We start from the raw sequence: 18,089 nt of genomic DNA on the forward strand, positions 1-18,089 counted from the left end.
GTTTCAAAACATTGTTTGAAGTATCAACTGGACATCCACATAAAGACTGATGTTCATTACTAGTTTGAAAGATGTAAGGAAAGATAGAGCCATAGAAAATAAACATTGTATAAAAACACATAGCCTTGGCTGGGTGTGGTGAGTCACACCTATAATCCCAGCACTTTGGGAGGCTGAGGTGGGTGGATCACCTGAGGTCAGGAGTTCAAGAGCAGCCTGACCAATATGGTGAATCCCTGTCTCTACTAAAACACAAAAATCAGCCAGGCATGGTGGGATCTGCCTGCAGTCCCAGCTACTTGGGAGGCTGAGACAGGAGAATTGTTTGAACCCGGGAGGCGGAAGTTGCAGTGTGCTGAAATCATGTCACTGTATTCCAGCCTGGGCAACAGAGCAAGAGACTCCGTCTCCAACAAAAAAATAAAAATAAAAATAGGATGAGTTCATGTCCTTTGTAGGGACATGGATGAAGCTGGAAACCATCATTCTCAGCAAACTATTGCAAGGACAGAAAACCAAACACCACATGTTCTCACTCATAGGTGGGAATTAAAACAATGAGAACACTTGGACACAGGAAGAGGAACATCACACACCGGGGCCTGTTGTGCAGTGGAGGGAGGTGGGAGGGATAGCATTAGGAGACGTACCTAATGTAAATGATGAGTTAATGGGTGCAGCACACCAACATGGCACACGTATACATATGTAACAAACCTGCACGTTGTGCACATGTACCCTAGAACTTAAAGTATAATAATAAAAAACAATAAAATAAAATAAAAATAAATAGCTTTTTCAACAGTGTAATTAAATTAAGGCATCCTTTATATCGTTTGGGAGGATGGAAGAGATACTGGTTACTTTTACCATTAGACATGCATGCTAAAGAGAACATAAATGGAAGAAATAATATCCAAACTTGCAAGAGAAAAAAAAGGGGTAAGAAGGAAGTACAGGAATAAAGTAGGAGTAATCTAATAAAAGAAAGAAAGAAAGTGAAAAGTTGCTGGGCATGGTGGCTCATGCCTGCAATCCCAGCACTTTAGGAGGCCAAGGGGGGTAGATCACCTGAGGTCAGGAGTTTGAAACCAACCTGACCAAGGACGTAAAACCCCATCTCTACTAAAAAACTACAAAAATCAGCTGGGTGTGGTAGCAAGCACCTGTAATCCCAGCTACTCAGGAGGTTGAGGCAGGACAATCACTTGAACCTGGGAGGAGGAGGTTGCAGTGAGCCCACATTACACCACTGCACTCCAGCCTAGGCAACAGAGCTAGACTCCGCCTCAGAAAAAAAAGAAAAACAGTGAAAAGCAAAAGCACAGAAAATAGGAAATAAAAAATAAAACAGGAGAAATTAGTCTAAGAATGATCAGTAGTAACAATAAACATATTGAACTCAAAGACTGATAGACTGGAGTAAAAGCATACTGCTATTTATAAGAGATACGCCCAAACTAAAATAACATATATAAAGGCTGAAAATAAAGAAACAGAAGATGTGAGACAAATATCAAGCGGCCATATTAACAAATAAAATAGAACTTAAGACAAAAGCATTTATAGAAATGAAAAAAGCAGGTGTGAGGGATACAACAAAACAGTCCAATAAGGAAATATAATAATCATGTACCTATATGTAGCTAATATACCCTTTGGATAAAACAAAAATCAAAAGAATTTTAAAAAGAAATTAACAAAACCAAGAATCATGAGATGTAAAAACATCTCAGTAACTAGATAACGAGGTTAAAAAGAAAAAATTAGTTAAGATACATAATTTGAATAATAAAATAGGCAACTTTGACCTAACTGAAAATTTTCTGAACCCTTGAAAAGAATTAACTCTCTGCCTGCATACGTACAGAATATTCACAAAAATGATCACATAGAACAATACAAAGAAAGACTTTACAATTCCAAAGAATCAATAACAAATATACCTTATTCTTTAACCACAATGTTTAATAAGTTTACAAATCAACAGTTTTATTAAGTTCAAAGATTTTTCTTTTTCTACTTGCTTAACTTTAAATGATTACAGTGTTCAAGAGAAATAGATTTACCTTGTGAGTGCTGAGGTTTCGGGTTTCATCTAGATCCAAAAACATGTCCAAATCACATCCTAACTTCCCAAAAGTATTGACTGAGGAGCCAAAGGGTCTGACTACGCAGTCCGGAAAATATGCAGCGGCTATGTCTTCAATGAGAGAACAGGTGAGATATCGGAGCTTAGTGTTCTCCTCTGTTAGCTGGAACTCCTTCAAGAGAGTGTTCAGCTGATCGTCTATCTAGCTAGCCGAAACAAAACCAACAAAATAGAGAAAAAGTACAGGTCATATAAAAGAGTTACCATTTTACTTTGAAAGATTTGGTGGCTTTGGAGACCTAACTTAGAAATATGCAGAGCCTGGTGCGGTGGCTCACACCTGTAACCCCAGCACTTTGGGAGGCTGAGGCTGGTGGATCACCTGAGGCTGGAAGTTCGCGACCAGCCTGACCAACATGGAGAAACCCAATCTCTACTAAAAATACAAAATTAGCCAGGTGTGGTGGCACATGCCTGTAATCCCAGCTACTCAGGAGGCTGAGGCAGGAGAATCGCTTGAACCCAGAAGGCAGAGGTTGTGGTGAGCCAAGAACGCACCATTGCACTCTAGCCTGGGCAACAACAGCAAGACTCTGTCTCAAAAAAAATAGAAATATGCAACATTTTCTTCTTCAGTCTTAAAAGTGGATTAAAAAAAATACTCTTAAAAAACCACCGAGGATGCCAGGCGCAGTGGCTCATGCCTGTAATCCCAATACTTTGGGAGGCTGAGGCGGATCACAGGAGGCCATGAGTTTGAGACTAGCCTGAGCAACACAGCAGGATCTCATCTCTATTTCATTAAAGAAATTATATAATATTTTAAAATTTTTAAAAAGCTCTGAGGAATGCCACTAGCAAAATAAAAGTTGGCTAGAATTAAAACTTTGTAAGCAATGAGTATAAAGTATTGTTTTAAGAAAATGAAAGTAGTAAAGTACTCCAGAAGAGGTTAAAACCACATGTTAGACATTTTAAACCCAAGGGGATGAAAGATCAATGTTAAAAGGCAAGAAAAACTAGAACTACTCAAGTAATGAAGGCCCAAGACCTCTCAGTTTCTCAGAATAACAATCCTGTCTATCCACTAGAAGACTGGCATTAAAATGATCACATACTGAAACTGTGTACTGGAGTATCTGAAGTGAAAAAAAGCTTCAAATGCTCTTACTTGAAACCAACATTGAAAATATCAACTGGCTGGGCACAGTGGCTCACATCTATAATCCATTGGGAGGCCAAGGTGGGAGGATTGCTTGAGCTCAGGTGTTTGAGACCAGCCTGGGAAACATGATGAAACCCTGACTCTACCAAAAAAAATTCAAAAACTAGCTGGGCATGGTGGAATGCATCTATAGTCCCAACTACTCAGGAGGCTGAGGTGGGAGGGTCACTTGAGTCCAGGAGTTTGAGGCTACAGTGAGCTGAGATTGCACCACTGCACTCCAGCCTGGGCAACAGAGCAAGACACCCTATCAAATCAAATAAAATAAAACAAAATAAAATAAAATAAAACAAAACAAAACAAAATAAAATAACTGACCTAAGCATTCAACTCAAAAATAATAAAAGAGGCCAGGCTTGGTGGCTCATGCCTATAATCTCAGCACTTTGGGAGGCCAAGGCAGGCAGATCACATGAGATCAGAAGTTTGAGACCAGCCTGGCCAACATGGTGAAACCCCGAATCTACTAAAAATACAAAAAATTAGCCAGGTGTGGTGGCGCATGCTTGTAATCCCTGCTACTTGGAAGGCTGAGGCAAGAGAATCGCTTGAACCTGGGAGGTGGAGGTTGCCGTGAGCCAAGATCACGCCACTGCACTGCAGCCTGGGCAACAACAGCGAAACTCTGTCTCAAAATAATAATAATAATAATAATAGAGAAATAGACTAGAAGCAAAAATTTTCTTATTAGAAAAGTAAACCCTGAAAATAGTATTTTGATAAATAAAGCCATGAGTTGATTCTTTGGAAAGAATCAACTAGCAACTAGCAAGGTCTGGCAAGTCTGAGTAAGAAACACCAAGACAGGTGGGGCGCGGTGGCTCATGCCTGTAATCCCAGCACTTTGGGAGGCCGCAGCGGGTGGATCAAAAGGTCAGGATATCGAGACCATCCTGGCTAACACAGTGCAATCCCGTCTCTACTAAAAATACAAAAAATTAGCCAGGCATGGTGGCAGGCACCTGTAGTCCCAGCTACTCAGGAAGCTGAGGCAGGAGAATGGCGTGAACCTGGGAGGCAGAGCTTGAAGTGAGCTGAGATCGCGCCACTGCACTCCAGCCTGGGCGACAAACCAAGAGTCTGTCTAAAAAAACAAAAACAAAAAACAAAAAAAAAAAACTACCAAGACAAATACAAACAATATTTGAACAGAGAAAAGAGACAGAATCTTGGGCCTGGCATGCTGGCTCACGCCTATAATCCTAGCACTTTGGGAGGCCAAAGTGGGCAGATCACCTGAGGTCAGGAGTTCGAGACCAGCATGGCCAAAGTGGTGAAACCCCGTCACTGCTAGAAATACAAAAGTTAGCTGGGCATGGTGGTGCGTGCCTATAGTCCCAGCTACTCGGGTGGCTGAAGCATGAGAACTGCTTGAACCGGGGAGGAGGTTGCAGTGAGCCAAGATCACGCCACTGCACTCTAGCCTGGGCAACAGAGGGAGACTCCGTCTCAAAATAAAAAAGAGAGAGAGAAAGAGAATCAGAAAGAAGACATTTTAAAATTGACAGAAAACCATGTACAATTGTATGTCATTATGCTGGAAACAGAAAGAAAACCTAAATTGTTCAAAAGGCCCAAAACTTCAGAAGAACGTGGTTACCTGTGAGTACAAATGGGGCATGGCGGGGAAGGAGCAGACAAGGATTATTATCACTTTTCATTCAACATATCCTGCAGTTTGAATTTTTTAAATACAATCCCATTTATTTATAGAAATACTAAAATTGTAATAAAAATATTAGCACAACAAATGTAATAATGCATTTTTTTAAATACACCTTGACTAAATAGGGTTTATTCTGTGAATGCAGGAATGACTTGACATGAGGAAATCTACAGTGAATCTACAATTCACTACATTAAGACATTAGGAGGGGAAAGAAAAGACATCAGGAGAAAAACCATATATAATTGCAAGATTATATGCCAGTCATCAAGATAATCAAAACTCAGTATCTACTCAATGTGTTGAGCATGATGACATTCTTAGAAAGCTAGAAATAGAAAAACTCTTTCATCTCATTATGCATCCACCACCACAATTCATCTCCGTAACTCTTTTCACCTTGTAAAACTGAAGATCTATACCCATTAAACAATAATGTAGCTTGAATATTTTATAGGAATCTTTACTGTTCATTAAAAAAAATGCATATTTCTCAAAGTTGAAGTATACCTAAAAACTTACACTTTCTGCATAACAAAGTATTTCAAAGAGCTTCCTGTTTGAAGGTGGCAACTGATCACTCGACTGTATGCATGACTGTTCAGAAGTCTGGTTTTTCAACTTCAGACTGAGGAAACGTGATCTGAATGGAATTGCAGTCTCCATGGCCATGCTTGGAGTACGAGTTCCATTTTGCAGTGAACCTACACTTTCCTTTCGGCAAAATTCTACAACAGCATAGAGACCCTATACCAAAAACATAAGAAAAAACAGAACACATTTCACAATATATCTAACATACTATTTTAGCTCATATTTTAAAACAATTATAATGCTACAAAATATCAAGTTTTTAAAATTTACAAATGATATGATTCTAACACAGCATTGGTTTTACTCAATTTAAGTAGATTAAGAAAAGGAACACTGGGCCGGGCACAGTGGCTCACACCTGTAATGCCAGCACTTTGGGAGGTAGAGGTGGGCAGATTACCTGAGGTCAGCAGTTCGAGACCAGCCTGGCCAACATGGTGAAACCCTGCCTCTACTAAAAATACAAAAATTAGCTAGAAGTAGTGGCAGGTATCTGTAAGTCCAGCTAATTGGGAGGCTGAGGCAGAAGAATCGCTTGAACCCAGAAGACAGAGGTTGCAATGACCGGAGATCATGCCACTGCACTCCAGCATGGACGACAGAGTGACTCTATCTCAAAAAAAAAAAAAAAAAAAAAAAGAAAGAAAAGAAAAGGAACCTTAAAACAATGTTAGTTAAGAGAAGCTGAAGAGACTGAAAAGAATGAAGCAGAAAAACCCAAAGGCAAAACAAAGATCCCCTCCCACTGGCCTTCATCTGCAAGTTAAAGGGACTCTCTAAAGTATTCAAGCTGGGCGTGGAGGTGCAGGACTGTAGTCCCAGCTACTCCAGAGGCAGGAGGATCACCTGAGCCTAGGAGTCAAGGCTGTAGTGCACTATGATCCTACCTGCCAACAGCCACCACACTGCAGCACAGGCAACAGAGTTGGACCCCATCTCTTAAAATTAAGCATCCAAATAATGAAATCAGTCATAAATGACTTATAATCCTAAAATACTGCTATAAGAATTTGTAGTCTCATATGGAAAACAAAACTCATTAAAGAAATCCAGATAAGGAAGGTGCAGTATATCAAAGAGAACCTAACTATCATATTGCAAAAGGCAACAGCAAAGAACAACTAATGGAGACCTCCACCCTTGAAAAGCATAAACGTTAAGTTAGATTGTTTTTCAAATACTTACAAAGCTTTCATAGAAGAAATGATTATTAATAGGTCCATGTTGGGATAAATATTTAAGAAACTTCTTTTCACTGATTTTCTCTGGACAACGTATTAAAACAGTCCGCTGTGCCTGTTCTCGTCTTTCATTTTGCATCTCAGAGAATCTCTTTCTAGGAATCTTGTCTTCAAAGCCTATGAATGAGACAAAAACATTTCCACCACACGCACACACATAAAATTTTTAAAATATTTTGATAAGGTGTTTTAAAGACTTTATATAGGACTAAAACCAACTTCACCTAATCTATTCTTTTTCTCTTCCTTTATAAGGGTTAAACTATACTACAGTAGTCCCCCCATTACCCACAGGGGTTATGTCCCAAGATGCCCGTAAATACCTAAAACCTTGGATATTACCAAGCCCTATATATACAATGTTTTATCCTATATATAAATTAGGCACAGTAAGCGATTAATAACAATGGGCCAGGCTTGGTGGCTCATGCCTGTAATACCAGAACTTTGGGAGGCTGAGGTGGGTGGATCACCTGAGGTCAGCAGTTCAAGATCAGCCTGGCCAACATGGTGAAACCTCATCTGTACTAAAGACACAAAAATTAGCCGGGCATGGTGGCGCACGCCTGTAGTCCCAGCTACTTGGGAGGCTGAGACAGAAGAATCACTTGAAACCAGGTGGCCGACATTGCAGTGAGCCGAGATTGCATCACTGCACTCCAGCCTGGGCAACAGAGCAAGACTCTGTCTCAAAAAAGAGAGAGAGAGAGAGAGAGATTAACAACAACTAATAATGAAATAGAACAATTCTAACAATACACTGTAATAAAAGTTATATGAATGTGGTCTCCCTCTCTCAAAATATCATATCGTACTGTGTTCACCTATTTGTGGACCACGGTTGACTGTGAGGAACTGAAACTTGGACAATGGAAACACAGATGAGGTGGAATTACTGCACTTTCAGTGTTCATTTGGCTACTCTCCCATGACTACTATTAAAACTGCCCACTTTCTCTGTTTTGATTTACTACGCTTGATGCAAAGTGCTGAAAACGGAGTTCCACAAAACTTTAAAAACAAAACTGGGAAAGTAAAATCACTTATTTAATACTTACACAAATAAGCACATACAAAATTGTGCAAATTGTAACATTCCAAAGACTAAAAGAAATTATTACAAGGCTGATTGTAACGAGACAATGAGCTTGGAAATTTGGTGTTTTGAAGTAAGCTATTAAGGCGTTTTTCGTTCTCAAGGGTCTCGATCTGGCTCAAACAATTAACAATGAGTTACCAACTATCATGTGCTCTGTATCAGGGAAATCAAAGAATTTAAAACCTAGCTGCTGCCCATGAAGAGCTCATTGATAATTTCACTAACGAAAGAAAGAGGCTAGGAGTTTTACAATCACAGGGAATCAAGACAAGAATTGTGACAGTCAAGAATTAAATATTAATAACCCACTAGTCATGATGGGAAGGCCAACAAATGAACTAAGCATAGAGAGAAAAAAATTATTCAAGTTCTAAGAGAGTATTAAAGCGCAAACCTGAATGTTAACAACTAAATTCCCCCAAGATTTTAACTTCCAGTTAAGTGGTTTAAGGTGTTTCTTTAAAAAGTCTGGAATGGTAGACTCTAGAGATCATAAACCACCAAGTCTGATATCAATACCCTTAACAAGGCCAGACGCGGTGGCTCACGCCTGTAATCACAGCACTTTGGGAGGTCGAGGTAGGCGGATCACCTGAGGTCGTGAGTTGAGACCAGCCTGGCCAAATTAGCCAGGCGTGGTGGCGTGTGCCTGTAGTCCCAGCTACTTGGGAGGCTGCGACAGGAGAATCACTTGAACCCGTGAGGTTGCAGTGAGCCGGGATTGCACCATTGCACTCCAGGCTGGGTGACAGAGGGAGACTCTATCTTAAAACAACAACAACAACAACAAAACCCTTAAAATTCCAAAGAAATTAAATAGAACAGAAAATGTAAATGATGGATAGAAATCAGCAGAAACTTTTAGTCTCATTTTCTTCAAAAAGGCTATGAAACTGATGGATCAAGGAAATACTCCAAGCCCACTATCTTATTATTTTTTTTTTTAAAGAGACAAGGTCTCCCTCTGTCACTCAGGCTGGAGTGCAGTGGCACACTCCCGGCTCACTGCAATCTCTGCCTCCCAGGTTCAAGTGATTCTCGTGCCTCAACCTCCCCAGTAGCTGGGATTACAGGCATGCGCCACCACGCCCAGCTAATTTTTGTATGTTTAGTAGAGACGGGGTTTCCCCATGTTGGTCAGGCTGGTCTTGAACTCTTGACCTCAAGCAATCCTCCCTCCTTGGACTCCCAAAGTGCTGAAATTACAGGCGTGACACCACCACACCAAGCCTGAAAATACAGCTTTTAACTATGCGCCTTCGCCTCCACTCCCAATGACAATTCTTTAACATCAATCTCTTATTTCAGGCCTGTATCACAATAATCTGACTCCCAAACTAGTCTCATTCACTCCAGTTTTGTTTTTCTCAAGCTATCCTCCACATAACTGCCAAAGTGTTCTTTATAAAATGGTCTTTTTTTTTTTTTTTTAAGTCTTATTCTTTGGCTTCTCTGCTTAAATCCTTTAATGATTTCCCCACTGCCTTTAAGATCACATCTAAACTCCATAGCATGACTATAAAGTGCTTGCACCATGTCCCATCTCCCCTCTTTCATGTCACTTATACCATTTCTTTCTGTTGCACTTTTCACATATGGTACTATACACACACAATACTATCACATGCTCTGAACTATCTATGTCTTCTTCCTTCTGGTTGGAATGCCCACCTTCTCATTTTCTGTCTGGCAAACTCCCATTCATCCTTCAAATCTTGCTCAGGTCTGTGAAGACTTCTGACTCTCCATGGCAGAATCTCTTCCACCTCTGTATTACCTTACTTTAACAACTATGAAAGAATGTAATTCATAGTGTTATATTTATTTAACAATACGGAAAAATACTTTTTTCCATATTGAGGACAGAGGCTATTCTTTTCAATCAGACCTCAGTCTACCAACTGTCCTTCCTCCAAGTCGTCCTTATTTCCTTCTCTTATGCTATAGGCTTTGCCTAGACCACCTTACTACTTTTTCAGTTGTGACTGACACCTACACACTCTTGTCTCTCATTTTTTACTGAGTCTAAACTGATGTCCAACTGCTTAATGCAAAAGTAAAGTCGAACAGTGTAGAATTTTCTTTTTTCTTTTTATTTTTTATTTTTCAGACAGAGTCTTGCTCTGTTGCCCAAGCTGGAGTGCAGTGGTGTGATCTCGGCTCACCGCAATCTCTGCCTCTGGGGTTCAAGCAATTCTCCTGCTTCAGCCTCCTGAGTAGCTGGGATTACAGGCACATACCACTGCACCAGGCTAATTTTTGTATTTTTAGTAGAGAAGGGGTTTCACTATGTTGGCCCGGCTGATCTTGAACTCCTGACCTCAGGTGATCCTCCTGCCTCGGCCTCCCAAAGAGCTGGGATTACAAGTGTGAGCCACGGTGCCCAACCCAAACAGTGTAGAATTTTCTAAAGTAGAAGCATAAATCCTCTCCCAGTCCTCTTACCCTAACAGCCAACCATTAAGTTGTGGTACTTACCTTTTCAGACATTTTCAAGGTATATGTAAACATATACGCTCGTATCCATAGATACACATCTTTTACACAACTGAAATCTTACTATATATTCTGCAACATGTTGTAAGATATTTAATATACTGGGGACATTTTCCCATATCAGAAGATACATATTTACTTTATTTCTTTTAAAAATTACATACTCTTAAATATGTATTTATCATAGTTTAGCCAAATCTCTACTGATAAATATTTAGGTGGTTTACCACTTTTTCACTATTATAAACAACACTGTAATGTCATCTGTATGCAATGTCTCTGCACATTTATGCAAATATGTCCCTGCAGGTGGACTGCCAGCAAAGAGCAGGGATTACATTTGAGAATGAGATAGAAAAGTTTCATTTAAAAAATGGAGCATTGTGCTTGAGAAGATGAAAAAGGCAGAATCTAAAGCCTTAAACAACAGTAGGTTAAGAATGATGTAGACACAATGACAAAGTTGTGAAGGCGGGAACAGAAAGTTGAGGTAATTTATTGCCTCACCAAAGGTTTATCAAATCTATAACAAATTAAAATGAAGAACTAGTAAGTGCTAATATTTTATCACAGATTGAATGTGCAATGTTCTTGATAATACAATATGGTAAGCACAAACTAACATTAAGAAAGGACTGAATAGGCCAGGTGCAGTGGCTCATGCCTATAATCCCAGCACTTTGGGAGGCCAGGGAGGGTGGATCGCTTGAGGTCAGAAGTTCGAGACCAGCCTGGCCAACATGGTGAAATCCCATCTCTACTAAAAATACAAACAAGCCAAGTGTGGTAACCGCGCCTGTAATCCCAACAGGATTATCGCTTGGAGGCAGAGGTTGCACTGAGCCGAGATAGCACCACTGCACTCCAGCCTGGGCTACTGAGAGACTCCTTCTCAAAATAAAAATAAAAATAAAAATAAAAGACGGAATACCATCCTGTATTTAGAATTAAAAACAAAATAAAGATGCATGCATATAATGGGGGAAAAACTAACCTAGCATAGTTTTATAAAAGAGGCCTGAAAGTTTGATGCATCAAAGGAATGTCTTAACTTCTGGATTGAGGATAGAAAGAGAATGAATTCATATAAAGAACATCAGGCCTTATTATGACAAATGTTTTTAAAAATCCAAATTTAAGGGGTAATAGCACCTCTTTGCTACTTACTAATCAGGCCTACTTACTAATCAGAACATATGGAGTATATGTTCTGCTCTGGACGTAATGGATATGAAAGATATTAACAAGCCAGACAGCAACCAGAGAGGAATAACAAAAAGTCTAGAAACTCTAATACAGTTACTACAAATAAAAGAGGATTTACAGTCTGGGAAAAACATAATAAGAATCTGAGAGCTGAGCACTGGCTTTAAACATAATACATAGCATCTTCTCTTAATAGTTTTCCAAGCACTGTCACTCTTCTGAAATGCACAATAACCTTTTAAGATAGACAGGGTAGGTATCACCACAGGTGAAAAAACTGCCCAAAGTCAAACACCTAATAAGCTGGGTAGCCTCCTGCAGTTTAGCTGTTGTTTGTTTGGCTGCTGGCATCCAAACAACAGCTAAACCTGTTCAGGTAACAGTTCTGGTAACAGCACACCCCTGCGAGTAAAAAACCACTCTATGTGGTTGTTGTGGAACTGTCACACTTACCCTCCGCCCCATGAGATAGGGATTATCAGACTATTTTGGACACCTCCTCTTCATCCAAAGGGTGGGCATGTGATCAATCAGAAGTTGCAAGCATGGGAACGGGGAGCTGCTGGTGACCATCACCCCCACCATTAACATCCCATGTAGAGGCCGGGCGCGGTGGCTCAAGCCTGTAATCCCAGCACTTTGGGAGGCCGAGACGGGCGGATCACGAGGTCAGGAGATCGAGACCATCCTGACTAACACGGTGAAACCCCGTCTCTACTAAGAAATACAAAAAACTAGCCGGGCGAGGTGGCGGGCGCCTGTAGTCCCAGCTACTCGGGAGGCTGAGGCCGGAGAATGGCGTGAACCCGGCAGGCGGAGCTTGCAGTGAGCTGAGATCCGGCCACTGCACTCCAGCCTGGGCTACAGAGCGAGACTCCGTCTCAAAAAAAAAAAAAAAAAAAAATCCCATGTAGAAGAGCCCAAGACTGTAAGGCCACCAAAAATAGCTAAGGAAAATGAAAATACCTCACACTGACCATGTCAATCCAATTGACCTTAAAGTATAATATATGTCTTTTTCCGGAGTTTGGTTACACAGATTGGTATAGTCTCCCTTTTCTACTTAAGCTATTTTTGAGTTATTTTCTGTTACCTGTATCAGAAAGAATCCTGAATAATACACTACATACTCTTTTTCTCTTTCTACTACAGCTCTTTCCACTACTCACACGAAACCTATGTCAAAACTGAACAATGTGGAAACGGGAAATTAACAGATTTTAGCTCACCATAAATATTTTTCAACCATTAGAGCCTGACCAAAAATGGAATTGACTGATTTATGAAACAATGTTCCTTATTGCTATAAACTGTTACTAGGAATGTTTTGGTAATGAATCTGCACACTGAATGAAAAACTGAACTGGATTATTTCTCAGTTTCCTTCCAATTATAAAATTACATGCTTCTAGGTGAGTATAAGGTATAGTTACCTGTCCTTTATTAAAATGGTGAAGACATCCAAATGAGCATTTTGTCATTTGTTATTTCCTGCAAGAATCCCTGAATATTTAGTCATATTATTCTAATGATACAAAATGAAACATTTCCTTAAAAAAGAAAAAAAAAAAAAACAGCAAAGCTACAGTAAATGAAGAGTACAGCCTTGGAATTATAAGTGGGTTTTACTGGCTGGGTGTGGTGGCTCATGCCTGTAATCCCAGCACTTCAGGAGGTCAAGGCAGGCAGATCACCCGAGTACTGGAGTTCAAGATCAGCCTGGCTGGCATGGTGAAACCCTGTCTCTACTAAAAACACAAAAATTAGCCAGGCGTGGTGCCACGTGCCTGTAATCCCAGCTACTCGGGAGGCTGAGGCAGGAGAATCACTTGAACCCGGGAGGCCGAGGTTGCAGAGCCCAGATCTTGTGATTGCATTCCAGCCTGGGTGACAGAGGAAGACTTCGTCCCGGAAAAGAAAAAAAAAAAAAGTAGGTTTTTTTATACTTTTGCCACCGAACAGCTGAGTTTAGCTTCAACTACTTAAGCTACCGTTGGACTACCCTGTTCTCTCATCTATAAAATGGAATGACAGTATTTTCTTACACACCTAGGCTACGGGGTTGTTTCATGTATCAAAGTGCATATGAACACACTCTCAAATATAAACTCCCATACAAATGTTAAATTACAATAGCTTTTTTGGCAGAATCCATACTCAGATTTTCAGCGTTACTTAGAAATTTTCAACAGAAGTAGCTTCCACTAAATACAATCCAATCACTATTTCAATTAAGTATTTTATAAAGATTTCTCACTGCCTGTCAATGTAAGTCTTTTATACAGTCTGATAAAGACACCAGTTTATTTTAGGGAAAAAAATAGCTCCAAGGAATCGTAGAAATCAACACATTTTGTTTAATAATTTGCCTAAACGTCTAAATTAACTGAGCTAGTGACCTTGCCTAAGCTATTTACCTCTTTGAGCCATTTTCTACATCTGTAAAATGGACACAGTGATATATTACTTGCAAGATTGTTTTAAGAACTGTAAATAGAATACACAAGCTCTTGAGTCACAAGAGAAGTTCAATAACACTGGCTTCTCAATACACAAAGAAGCACATAAATGAAGAGCGAACGCGGGACAACAGCCTGTTGTAGTGAATTCAAATCTGTTAACAGATTGATTTGGTTCAAAATGGCCAAAAAGAATAAAGTAAACGGCAGTACATTATTAGGCAGAACCCCATGTCTAGGAACCAGGAAGCCTCTTGATTCATCAGGCTACACTGTAACTCGGCCTCCGGCAACAACTTAATGTATCAAAATCAGAAATATACGTAAATGATGCAACGACTGGCTCAGATGTGTAGCATTACTATCATTGGGAACACTATTTCGTCAAACTGTAAAGTGCTAGCAAACTGGGTTCCTGATCTGAATTTCATGGAAGTCTAAACAATTCCATTACTGTACACAGGAGTCGCCCCGAAGAAACATCACACATCTCACTTCTGCCTCAGCAACAGCGGCGACCCTGGGTTCCCCTAGAGAGATCAGAGGAGAGGAGGACAGGACACAGCCCCACTCTCTTGCCAAAGGGTCCACGGCCGTTTCCACAGGCCACGTGTTCCCCCGTGATCCCAGACTCTTCCCCCTTCCTCGCCCGCTGTGGGAAGGAGCTACAGAGCAAACCGAGGCCGCGGCGCCATCACCTGTCTCCACGCTCCCTGAAGGCTGCTCGTCCCTCCTGAGGTCTTCGGCCACAGTTCCTGGGCAACTCAAAAGTCTGAGGATAGGCCGCTGGACTCGAGTTCTTCTCTGGGCACACAGGTGCAAACGGGTCAAGAGCCCCACGCCGGGAACCGCCATGGTTAAAAGCACGAGCACGAAGCTGAAAGGTCAGCGCGTTTTCGCGCATGCGCCCGGGGGGGAGGGGCAAAAGAAATGGGAAGCCTCGAGGGTCAAACTAAGCGAAAGAAGTTCGGTTTTAGCGGAAGAAAGGAAATTGAAGCCGAAAAGAAGATGCCTGAGCTTTCAGGCATGGTTTACTTCCACAGTCGTACAGTTTACCAAATGAGAAGCTCCATAGAAGGAGCGCGCCACGTACTCTTGTAAATAGCGTCATGAAAATAGAGCCAGAGCCCGGGGCGGTGGCTCATGCCTGTAATCCCAGCACTTTGGGAGGCTGAGGCGGGTGGATCAGCTGACGTCAGGAGTTCGAGACCAGCCTGGCTAATATGGCGAAATCTTGTGTCTACTAAAAAATACAAAAAAAAAAAAAAAAAATTAGCTGGGCGTGATGACACGCCTGTAATCCCAGCTACTTGGGAGGCTGAGGCACGAGAATCACTTGAACCCGGGAGGCGAAGGTTGCACTGAGCCGAGATCGCGCCACTGCACTTAAGCCTGTGCAACAGAGCTTGACCCTGTCTCCAGAAAAAAACAAACAAACAAAGTTAAAATAATGGAAAGGCTTTTAACCTCTGAAAGGGGCACCAGGAGCAAGCAGGGCATCATCTTTTCCCTTGAACCATGTGAGGACATTTTACAACCTCTGCCAACATGCCTCGATTCAAATTAAAATTCAAGTGGTTTTGCCAGCCCCTCCTCCAAGTGAGAAGTACGTACCTCATCTTAAAGGCATAGGAAAGGCATTGGAGAGGACTGGTTCAGTCTTCTCATTTTGAACATGAGAAAGTGGGGCACAGATCAGACAAGGACTGGCTATAGGTCACATCTGGGGAGTCAAAGCTTAAAGTCAGAGCTCTGCCCTCGATTCAAGGCTCTTCCTCAGTGCCTGTGTCGTAACCAGTGGCCCTTGCTCGGGTGCCTGGGAAAAGGACATACCAAACAATGCAGAGAAACCTGCAACTGAAGGCAGCCCCCCGGGGGTACACACTGCTGCTGGAGGCGAAAGGAAAGCAAGGGGCCTCGCAATCGGAGTGTGAGAGAGGACAAACCAGCACTGGAACTGACTAGCCAGCTCTGTGTTAGCATGGTGCTATTGCCTTGCAGCTATTTTCTTTTTTAATCATCTCAACAACTCTGGTTGATTAAACCCATTTCATGGATGAGAACACGGAGGCTCAGAGACAGTAAGTAACTAAGGTGGCCTCATTAGAAGTTGGCTGTGCTGGCTGGGTGTGGTGGCTCACACCTGTAATCCCAGAACTTTGGGAGGCCAAGGCAGGAGGATCACCTAAGGTCAGGATTTTGAGACCAGCCTGGCCAACATAGTGAAACCCTGTCTCTACTAAAAATACAAACATTAGCCAGGTGTGGTGGTGGGTACCTGTAATCCCAACTACTTGGGAGGCTGAGGCAGGAGAATCACTTGAACCCAGGAGGCAGAGGTTGCAGTGAGCGAAGATTGTGCCACTGCCCGCCAGCCTGGCAACCGAGCAAGACTCTGTTTCAAAAAAAAGAAAGTTGGCGGTGCCATTTGACCCCAGGTTGGTCCCCAGATCCTGGGCCTTCCACTCGGACACATACTCAAGGCCACCCTCAGGCCACACAGAGTCCTGCCACTCCCACATGGATGCTGAAGAATCTCGAAGTTAGGTAGAAGTATATTTTATTTTGACACTTCCAAGGAAAGCCCTATGTAAACAATGAGTTTGGGGATGGATGTGAGGACTTTTTTTGTGTGTGTGTGGGATATTTAATCCCTTTAGCAGAATATAATGTTCTCCAGCCACTTGGCAGTAGCTACTTTTTTGTTTGTTTGTTTGTTTGTTTGAGACAGAGTCTTGCTTTGTCACTCAGGCTGGAGTGCAATAGTGCAATCTTGGCTCACTGCATCATCCGCCTCCTGGGTTCAAGCAATTCTCCTGTCTCAGCCTCCCAAGTAGTTGGGATTACAGGCACCTGCCATCATGCCTGGCCAATTTTTGCATTTTTATAGAGATGGGTTTTCACCATGTTGCCCAGGCTGGTCTTGACCTCCTGAACTCAGGTGATCCACCTGCCTCAGCCTCCCAAAATGTTGGGATTACAGGCATGAGCCACTACACCCAGCCAGAAGTAGCTATTTTTATAGAACTATTCTGTTATTAGGTATTACTTCTAGCTCACTGGCCTGCATCTTCCAGAAAAGAAAACTTTGCATTTAATGTTTAAAATGAAATAAATGCTTATCTTTATAAGGTTGATATGGTTTGCATTTGTGTCCCCACCAAATCCATGTTAAGATGTAATCCCCAGGGCTGGCCGTGCAGCCTGGTGGAAGGTGTTTGGATCATGGGGCTGGATCCCTCATCAGTGTCTTAGCGCCATCCCCTTGGTGATAACTGGATGTGTTCTCTGAAACCTGGTTGTTTAAAAGCATGTGGCACTTCCCCTCCATCTTGCTCCCACTTGCTCCATGTGACTTGCCTGCTCCCCCTTTGCCTTCTGTCATGATTGTAAGCTCCCTGAGGCTTCCTCAGAAGCAGATGCCAGTGTCATGTGTCCTGTACAGCCTGCAAAACCATGAGCCAATTAAACCTCTTTTCTTTGTAAATTACCCAGCCTCAGATTTTTTTTTTTTTTTATAGCAATGCAGGAAGGGCCTAATGCAAAGATGTACTGTTTTGTTTTGTTTTCAAGCTAAGGTATATTGTTTATGCCTTATTACAGATTTGAGGGATATCAGAAACTGGGGGATGCTGTAAGCCCAGCAAGGGGAGGAATATTCTATGGCTTCAAGCCTGGGCTCTCCTGCATATGGGGTTTCACAATGGGAATGGTGCTTAATGTATTCAACTAATACCTTATTTGTAGACATCTGTATCATTTTCAGCTTTTAAAATATGATCAGCTGCATTGTAGCCAATATCCCCAGGTAAGTCTTAGCTGATGTACAACTTTATTTCCTTATAATAAAATACTAGAAGTTACTGGTCAGATTTAAGATGTTCAATACAAATTGCTCTCTAGAAAATTTGCTCCAGTTTACCTTCAGACAACCATTATGAAAGGCTTATTTTTCCAAACCCTCATGGACATGGCTTGGAAACCATGAGGAATACCTTCATAAACTGGGAA

At 41.6% G+C, this 18,089-nt stretch overlaps 1 protein-coding gene across 2 annotated transcripts in view; it reads right to left on the reverse strand.

Moving 5' to 3' along the window:
* The window catches only part of MTPAP (mitochondrial poly(A) polymerase), a 37,924-nt gene extending 22,959 nt beyond the window's left edge, over window positions 1-14,965 (reverse strand). Inside the window, exons 1-4 of one of the 2 annotated variants that reach the window (XM_005564901.4) lie at window positions 14,777-14,965; window positions 6,763-6,935; window positions 5,506-5,730; window positions 2,070-2,294 (exon numbers count right to left, since the gene is read on the reverse strand). In XM_005564901.4, the coding sequence (XP_005564958.2) occupies window positions 2,070-2,294; window positions 5,506-5,730; window positions 6,763-6,935; window positions 14,777-14,933 (780 nt within the window). In that variant the 5' untranslated portion in view covers window positions 14,934-14,965. Of the gene's footprint in view, window positions 1-2,069; window positions 2,299-5,505; window positions 5,731-6,762; window positions 6,936-14,776 lie in introns of both variants that reach the window. The other variant, XM_074001323.1, reaches the window with a different exon arrangement.
* Between the last annotated feature and the right edge of the window lie 3,124 nt (window positions 14,966-18,089).

The sequence above is a fragment of the Macaca fascicularis genome, chromosome 9, assembly GCF_037993035.2.
Source record: "Macaca fascicularis isolate 582-1 chromosome 9, T2T-MFA8v1.1".
Classification (NCBI taxonomy): Eukaryota; Metazoa; Chordata; class Mammalia; order Primates; family Cercopithecidae; genus Macaca; species Macaca fascicularis.